Source organism: Bipolaris oryzae (genome assembly GCF_000523455.1).
Source record: "Bipolaris oryzae ATCC 44560 unplaced genomic scaffold scaffold_370, whole genome shotgun sequence".
NCBI lineage: Eukaryota > Fungi > Ascomycota > Dothideomycetes > Pleosporales > Pleosporaceae > Bipolaris > Bipolaris oryzae.
The window spans coordinates 1-8,501 of NW_006911646.1; the positions used below are offsets into that span (position 1 = coordinate 1).

An 8,501-nucleotide genomic window follows, 5' to 3' on the forward strand; every position below is an offset into this window, starting at 1 on the left:
ATTTTACTCCGATCTTAGATATTTTACTATCTATTAGAGTTAGCCCACTACTATATTAGGTAAAAATGAAGCCCTAGTCTAGAGCTACAAAATGAGCTACTAAACTTCCTAATTGGGTAAGAACTAATAGAGAAATATAAGAAAAAGAGATTCCGATGTGGAGACCCGTTTACCAGCCTACGTAGGTAAAAGAGTTATATATAAGAAGATAAACTTTAGACTAGATCTAAGCGACTAGAGTAAGTACCTAATATAGAGAACTAGTCTATATCTATAGTAAATAACTATATAATAAGAATAGTTATCTTTTATTTTTAAAATAGAGATAGAATATTTACGTACTAAGTTATTTTAGATATAATAGAGCTAAATAATACGCTAGTAAGGCTTTAAGTAAAAAGAAAAATAGAATAAGAGTTACGCTATATAGAGGTATACAACCTTAGATAGTCTATAGATAGTAATCTATACTAGAAGAATTACTAGAGACTACTACGAGTAGAGCTACCATAGTATAAAAAGTAGCTTTACTTACTATCTCTTATAGAGAGTAAAGATAAAAAAATAAAAGCTACTAATAAAAACTATAGGTATTTTTTACACGGGGTTAGGTGCTAATACTTCTCTAAGCTTAATCTAGGTTAGAGCGAGTAAGATAGTATAAAGAGCTCTATAATAGTTATCTAGCGATATAGTAGAGTCGCGTACTTATATAGAAGGTAATAAAAGTTTAATAACTACTTATCTATTTAATAGACTTATATATAATACTCTTATTAAGTAAAGTAACTAATAAAAAAGTATAGTTTAAGTTAACTATAATAAGAGTACTAATAAAATCTATCTATCTTTATATTCTTATTATCTTTAGTTCTACTATTCTATCTACTCTATCTTTCTATATATTAGCGGGATATCTAGAATAGTATACTATCTAAAAACTCTTTACTATTCTATTCTTAGTTGAATATTTAGTTTTAGTAAGATAGTATATTATATAACTTTTAAGCCCTATAATAGTTATTCTATTCGTTAGAATCCTAAGTAGCTTCCTAACTACTCTTTATTAGACCTAGGGAGAGGATCCTTTCTACTATTACTTATAACAGTATTATATATATACTCTACTATAGCTGAATACTACTATCTAAATTAATAGATATCTATTAGTTTATAAATAATCTAGATTAGTATTATAAAAATAATTAAGTAAAAAGCTATATAAATTTACTTATAAGAAGAAGATTAATACCTAAGATAGATATTATAATTCTAAGGTAGTTAAATCTCTTAACTTTATCTTATTATCTATCTATTACTAGCTTAAGAGGTAAAAAAAGTAGTAATTAGACTAGATAAAAAGCTACTGAAATAGCTAGAACCTAAAAAACTTATCTCTAACTATTAGGGTGATATATAAGACTAGTAGCTATAAATAGTCTAGCTATAGCGCTAACCTCTATAGCTAGACTAATTTTACCTTAGTACTTTCTATATTTCTTTAAACTAATAACGTTGCTTATAATAATAGCGATAAGAGAACTAATACCTCTACTACTAATACTACTTAGAGCGTAAGTAGTATAAAACTAAGATAAGTTATAGATAAAACTATATAGTAGTCTACTAGCTATAGTATATATAACTAAGATAAGAAGAATAGACTTGTGTCCCGTTATGTTAGACAGTCGACCGTAGAGCGGCTGAAATGCGGTCTGCCCTAGCAAGTAGGCTGCGCCAACCCACTGCTACAAACCCCATATGGCTTATCAAAACACGGCTTCAGCTTAACAAGAACACTCAGTAGTATCGAAACATAATTGACTGCGTTCGAAAAGTGGTGGCACAAGAAGGGATCAAGGGGTTATACAGAGGCCTAAGCGCAAGCTATTTGGGTACTGTCGAGACAGCTCTTCACTTAGTCGTCTATGAAAAATTGAAAGCCGTGTATCGCAAGTCGTTGAACGACAAGGGCGGAATAAACGAAGAGCTCTCCCATTAGATTAGTACCAGTAGAGCATCGGGATCTGCTAAGTGCGCGACGGTTCTATTGACATACCCCCACGAAGTATTTTCCCCACTGCATTCTGTCGTTATTTTTGCTGACTATGCGCAGGTGATCAGGACTCGGTTACGTCAAGCTCCGGTTAGGATCCACTCGCCACGATACACTGGACTTTGGTAATGCTTTCGTTCCGTTGGCCAATCGAAAGGCTTAGCAGGACTTTATAGTGGCCTCATACCTCATATGGCTCGATCCATACCATCAGTAGTCATCACTCTCGGAGTGTATGAATTCGTGTTGAGGCTAATGGGGCCTCAGTAGCTTAAGACGAAGCCCCCTCCACCTCCTCCTGTACTCTATTGTAATTTACAGATACTCCCTTCCTCAACGCACTTGGCTACATTCACTACAACTACTTATGATATAAGGCATATTCGTCATGTCGTTATAATACCTAACGCAGGTCGACCTAAATCAATCCTTCCCTCTGTTTATCAGGGTACTTGGACTAACTAGTGCTATTTTCTTCCAATTAAGTCTGCGGGGCAGAGTTCTCGGGGAGGCTTCGTGCTGAATAACCTCACTGATCACATAACGGGGGTGCAATCAAGCAGTCGTGCTTGTTTATAAGCGCGTTGTGATATTAATATCCACTACGGACATGGACAGTTCGGGGAAGCGGCCAGACGTAAGCAAGCAGAGATCATATACAATGGTTTCTAATGCTTCACAGCATTGTCTTTTATCCATCGTCTGTTAAAATTCGCATCGGCAGCTAGTCTTAGTACGCCAAGGCCTAGCAGGACATGAAAAAGCTTTAAGGAAGATACGAATACATTCCTCGTGTTTTCTAGTAATCTACACAAACGAACACGCCCCTATCTACAACGACGCTCAGCCCGCCTTCTTCATCACCTCGCTTAACAACGTCCACCTCCAATTGATTTGCCACTTGGTACGATAGAGTAAGGCAACTCAATCAATGCTTCCCCTGCTACGGCAGGAGGCGCGGAATTGGGCATTCCAGGAGCTGACATTGGAATTGTTGCCGTTAGCGGCACAGGCTTTGTTGTCACTGTCGCGTGTGGCAGTCCTGCAGTTGTCTGCGCAATCTTGGCTGAGTCCGGCCCTAGTCTGGAAAGAGAAAGACTCAAGTCAGCTATATGTGTCTATAGAAGAGGGGTTGAGGGACTAACATAGGTGACGCAGCAGTGCGAACCATCGGAGAACAAGCACTGGCAGGGCGAACCCCCCTGGGCTTGCACACCAGCAACGACGGTGAGGAGGAATCCAACGATAGAGATGATGCGGACCATGATGACGGTTGTTTGAAAAATTTCAAAAGAATGGGTAGTTGTTCCGGATGTAGTATAAAACGAATGAATCTGTGTGCTGTCTCTCCAAGCTGGCGGCTATTAGGTCTTTATACCACTCTTGGTTTCTTCACTTTCAGTTCCCCAATCTTGGTATCTAGTACCGCCAAGAGTACTAACGTAAGTGTTGTTTCGTTATATTGCTTAAATCTCACTGCATAATAAAACTGGTCTGAGCTTGAAACTCAACAAGCCACTAACCCCTCAACAGCAATGGACTAGAAACAGCCAAAGCGCTGCACTAAGCGCATGCGCTTGTATCTGCTTACCGTAACTTGAGCCTGTTCTGTTTCATTACGCAATGTCTTGTACTTACACTAGAAAGTACTACATCTAACCGAGGTGCGAGCGTAATAATTATTTAAATTAACTTAGGTATGTTAGCGTAGAGAAGCACCTTTTTCGAGATAGAAGTGCAAGATAATCACCACCTAGGGCTTAATCTTCGTGTTCCACAGGAGCTACGGCCGAAGCAGCTCGCAGAAGGAAGCATGTTGTCACTCAGCCCACCCTAATCTGTTAGGCCATCAGCGCAGTTCGAGACAGAATTGCGAATAGACCATTAGCTACAAACTCGAGACTTATCATTATTATTATTATTATTATTCCATTATAGTCCTGCATCAGCCTTTAGCTATATAGGACTTTGGCTAAAGGCCGTTCTATCTAACTAGTTATAATTTAGTACGTTGTGCTGTATTGCGTGACTATAGTGATTCGGCCTTTGTCTAGTTAAGCTGGTACTAGATTTCTAAACGCCTGGTGCTAAAGAGCAGTTTGGTAACAGGGAGAGATGTAGGGCAGCTAGGTTGCCTTCCAGCAAGCTCTCTTAGGGGAAAGGAAATAGTACTAAAAATTCAAACATTGTTCATCTTTTATCGTTCTTTTCTCTTGTTTTTCTTTCTAGCCTTCATAGCCAAGATGCCATTTTCTTGTTCCTATCCGCGCGCTAGTAATAAAAGCCAAGGTGGCTTTTATACCGCTCGTGGTATAGAGTAAGAGTAGGAGTTTGTGTACTTTTTAGTTAAGAGTCTTTTTAAGCTGGTTTCTTTCTGCGCTGTAGAAGCCGCAGTATAGAAGTAGATGCTCTGCTGTTTGTAGCCTCCCGCATCTGCAGAGCTCGCGTTCTCTTCTCTTAAATCTCTTTAAATAGGCGTTGAAGTATCCGTGTCCTATCTTAAGAGAGTAAATAGAGCTTAAAATATCTGTTTTCGTACCTCTTGAGATTACTAGTTGGTTTTTTAGCTTAAGATCGAAGATGGCTCCGTAGCAAACTCGAGACTTGGGGCATCTAGAAACCGCTAAAGTAGCCGGTTTGATACAACGCAACCCTGGAATGTGCTGTCCGGCGTAATGCGCGCTTTAAGATCCTCTGGTCGTGTTTTTACGCTACAACAGCCTCGTGATACACGCTGCGCATGATGCACACCCCACCAATGTTTGTGCACCTGAGAACAAGTGACGTCATCACGCAACACCACAACGCTGCGATCGCGTAGCACTAAATATTTGTTTTGGACTACAACAGGGAGGGTATTGTTTGGGCTGTGGCAAAACTCAGTGTAGAGTTGAAGCCCATCCGTAGGTCGAGTCGGTCAATAGAGAGGCTCAACTTGTCGTCAGGCTGTGTACTCTGAGTAGTTCTTTTCGCTCTTGTATGAGGCAGGCAGCAGAAAGGAAGCCTATAAAAGTCATGAGAGCCAGAGGGCCGATGCCTACCTCAGCAGTTGAGGCTTTAGAGCTGGAAGCGTCAGGCGAGATAGCAGCGTGAGACTGCTCAGCTAACACAATCAAAATCAGCAAGGTCATGATTGGTAGACGATCGAGGTAATGAGTCTACTAGGCGTTGATTATGTCGATGATGCTGGGAGTGAGCGGTAGCATGGCTGGTCTTCCAACTGAGCACCAAGATAGAGGCCGGTCTTAGGGGAATTACCGTAAGATTTTTGGAATATGAACTGGGCGTTGCAGAGGGAAAGGCTATTGTCGTCGTAGTTCGCAGTACTGTGAAAGTCTTGGGTGAAAATCATCACGTAGCAGCGCAACAACAGCTTCGACTCTCAGCAGAAAACGCTCTCGATAGACGACAGTTACTATTGCTGACGGACAAGATTGCGCCTTGGCCAGGATCGCAACTGCTTTGAGGCTGTAAATTCCGTGTAAAAGTCTGAAGGAGATGCTCATGATATCCAACCGTAGCAAGTGAATGAGTACAGCAAGAAATGCTGCTATCGATAGAGCAACTAGTTGAATTGATAGCCAAGCTACACTAAACCAAGACTTAGAGCGTCGTAGTCTATGTACAGGAATATGTTGTCAGAAGGATCATATACAACAGACGATGCCTATCTAATGTAGCAAGAGCTCTTAGTTGGGAAGTTAGGCAGGGCAGCCGCGACCCCAGGTAGTGGAAATAGCACAGCAATCGGCATCCTTTGTCCAAGTTAGTATTGTCTTATAAGTAGACGGTGATTTTCACTTACGCATTGAGCCAATGTGATTCCTACGTCAGAGCAATAGGTTACTGCACCCTTGACATTGCAATTGATCCAAGTGTGGATGCCCGCGATTTGCTGTCGTTCACACGCAGCTCTACTGCTGTAGCAGCAATCAACGCCGTCATAGCAATTACCGCTCTACAATTCTCTTAGCTGCAAATATTTCTCACATGTTTTACTACTTACACCCTTTCCCCTAGCGTCCAGTTCGGGGGGGGCTGCCAACGCAGTGCCGGTCATAATGGCAACAAGGAAGCCAGTAGTGAAGATGGAGAACTGCATCTTGGCTTGGGAGGAGTATGGGTTAAAGAGTGTGTGATTTGGAGAAGACTGTAGTAGTTGATAATATCAAATAAAGAGAATGTAGTTGATGATTTTCTGCTGGACAGCAACCTAACATTTAAATACCCTATTACCTAGTTCTCGACTTATTCTTCTTGCACGCAACTAATGCACTACCAGGGCTTAGCAAAACTGAGTTCAATAACCCAGATTACGCCAAATTTCAAAGTCAACGGATCATGCTTGTTGCTTGTTTCTAAAAACCGATGCTTTGTTCGAGAGTATAAACCTTAACGCTGCCAAGCAGTGCGACACAGGCTGTGACTACTACTGCATAGAAAGAGGGGATTTTAAACGTACCTATTAAGTGCGTTAGAAGGTTCTAGAAACGATGGACAGGCTGCAACTAGTCCTAATTGCGTTGGCAGGTTTGACATAGCAACTTGGCGCTAGATACGTAGTGTTTATGTTTTAACACTAGTTAGCAGGCGTTAGTTTCAATAGTTTCATGTTATTTGCATATTAGTGCCAAACTTTAATAATGTGCACAGACTCGTTTCGTTAGAGAAGTCTCCACACCACTTTTCTACAGCGAAACGTAGTCTTGTGTTTTATAGTCAAACACTTCAAGTACTAGGATCTAGGCCTAGCTAATTTACTTTAGTGATTGGTCTAATCTGTAGCATTCGGGCCTATCTATTCACACGAATGTTCCATGTCAGTGACTTCTACTAACTTGTATTGCACGTTGAACCAACTCTAAGCATATAAACCAAAGCAATCAGCCAACTGCAACCGTTACCCATCACATCAACACTCGCTTCATCGCATCACAATCATCTCTACGTTCCATCTCAATTTTTTTTGGCTTCAGTCAAATCACTTACTCTCGTTCTACAACTTCGAAAATGCATTTCACCAGCTTTACTGTTGCTGCTTTCTCAGCTTTCCTTCTTACAGGCACTGTCTCTGCTGGTGTTGGCAGCGGTTGGTGCCATCAACGTGACAACTGTTGTTACTCTTCTGGAGCAGCTTGCAGGCGTCAGTTTGGATTGGACATTACTGGAGTCTGCGATGAGTCTAGACACGACCCTAGTCTTTGGACTTTGTGCGAAGAAGTCAACGTCACTCGTAAACAATGCGTAAGCATGGTTCACACTCCTAAACTTCGAATTCTATACTAACAGATGCTTTCAAGGACGCCGACTGCTGCGACATTAAGACTGGATGGGGACGCGGTTGCCCCAATTAGATGTAGTCTACTATTGTGCCGTAGCACAGAGTGAGAACTAATAAGGAATTGCCAAGTATGAATAACTAACTGTGACTTGGTGGGTTCTGAATGGTGGAGTCACGAGTGCGGGGCGGTAGTATAAGGAAGGATGAGCAGAGCAGAACAGGCGTATACTCATGCACTCACGAATACCTAATCCTCAGGTATTTTCAATTCAATCTTGTGCAAACCTTATTCTTTAACTGTTGAACACTTGATGCTTATGCCGTTCATCACCATGAATTTCGCACTCCTCTTGGTCTTCATCTGCTCCTTCTGTGCACTGCACACCAACGAGTTGCTTGAACACTACCACTAGAACACTATTCTTGAATTCTACACGTTATGCCAAACGGAATTATGGTCTCTTGAGAACAATAGTCGGATAGCGCGTTTTACCCCTGTAAATTCATCTCGCTACTCCTTGTAACTTTTCCTAATGTAGCATCTATGTAGGCCCTACTAGAGTGAGGTACTGACTTAAAGTCTTAGAGTTCTACATAATATGCCAAACGAGATTATAGTTGGATAGAGCGTTTTACCCCTGCCTATCCACCCGCCACTTCGTAGTAGCAAATACCGTCTAAACAATATTCAAAATAGATAACGTACCTCACGGGTTCGTGAGGCACACGTGTTCGTGAAACACTTTTACTAAGACCCTACTAAAACTACTATATTATAGCCTAGAATTACCTCTATATATTAGATTCGAGGCTTCGCCATTGAAAGTGCCTAAAAACTCCCCCGTACGAAGGAAATCTTACCTTGAAGGACCTTAGTATAACCTTAAAAGTAAAAGCTATTATTACTCGTAATTACTTAAAAGAGATTTATGAGTGTAGGCTATTTTTAGAAATATAACATCACTATCAATATATAGAGCTATATACACGCCTATATACTCTCTTAAGTACGTATAGATATTATTATATCTTAGGGGTATAATATTTCCACCTATATAAAGTGCTAACTACGCGTCTCTATACTCTCTATCCTCAATCCCTATCCTCAATCCCTGACAGGATTAAGGTCAAAATCGACCTTAATCCTAGATTTCTTGGCGACTT

The 8,501-nt window shown here is 40.7% G+C and overlaps 5 protein-coding genes across 5 annotated transcripts; 2 read left to right on the plus strand and 3 right to left on the minus strand.

Moving 5' to 3' along the window:
* Positions 1-1,708: 1,708 nt before the first annotated feature.
* Positions 1,709-2,326, plus strand: COCMIDRAFT_41854 (uncharacterized protein; the record flags this gene model as incomplete). Its single annotated transcript, XM_007695632.1, has 4 exons — positions 1,709-1,727; positions 1,839-1,945; positions 2,117-2,181; positions 2,233-2,326. The coding sequence occupies 4 exons, from the start codon at positions 1,709-1,711 to the stop codon at positions 2,324-2,326; spliced, it is 285 nt and encodes a 94-aa protein (XP_007693822.1).
* Positions 2,327-2,980: 654 nt separating this feature from the next.
* Positions 2,981-3,321, minus strand: COCMIDRAFT_110928 (uncharacterized protein; the record flags this gene model as incomplete). The annotated part of the gene is made up of 2 exons (XM_007695633.1): positions 2,981-3,154; positions 3,202-3,321. 2 exons carry the CDS (start codon positions 3,319-3,321, stop codon positions 2,981-2,983), a joined length of 294 nt encoding a protein of 97 aa, XP_007693823.1.
* Positions 3,322-4,398: 1,077 nt separating this feature from the next.
* On the minus strand, positions 4,399-4,605 carry COCMIDRAFT_110927 (uncharacterized protein; the record flags this gene model as incomplete). Its single annotated transcript, XM_007695634.1, has 1 exon — positions 4,399-4,605. A coding segment is annotated over one exon (207 nt), but the record flags the coding sequence as incomplete, so codon positions are not given.
* Positions 4,606-5,757: 1,152 nt separating this feature from the next.
* On the minus strand, positions 5,758-6,158 carry COCMIDRAFT_10279 (uncharacterized protein; the record flags this gene model as incomplete). The annotated part of the gene is made up of 3 exons (XM_007695635.1): positions 5,758-5,811; positions 5,862-6,014; positions 6,063-6,158. 3 exons carry the CDS (start codon positions 6,156-6,158, stop codon positions 5,758-5,760), a joined length of 303 nt encoding a protein of 100 aa, XP_007693825.1.
* Positions 6,159-7,066: 908 nt separating this feature from the next.
* Positions 7,067-7,410, plus strand: COCMIDRAFT_110933 (uncharacterized protein; the record flags this gene model as incomplete). Its single annotated transcript, XM_007695636.1, has 2 exons — positions 7,067-7,300; positions 7,357-7,410. 2 exons carry the CDS (start codon positions 7,067-7,069, stop codon positions 7,408-7,410), a joined length of 288 nt encoding a protein of 95 aa, XP_007693826.1.
* Between the last annotated feature and the right edge of the window lie 1,091 nt (positions 7,411-8,501).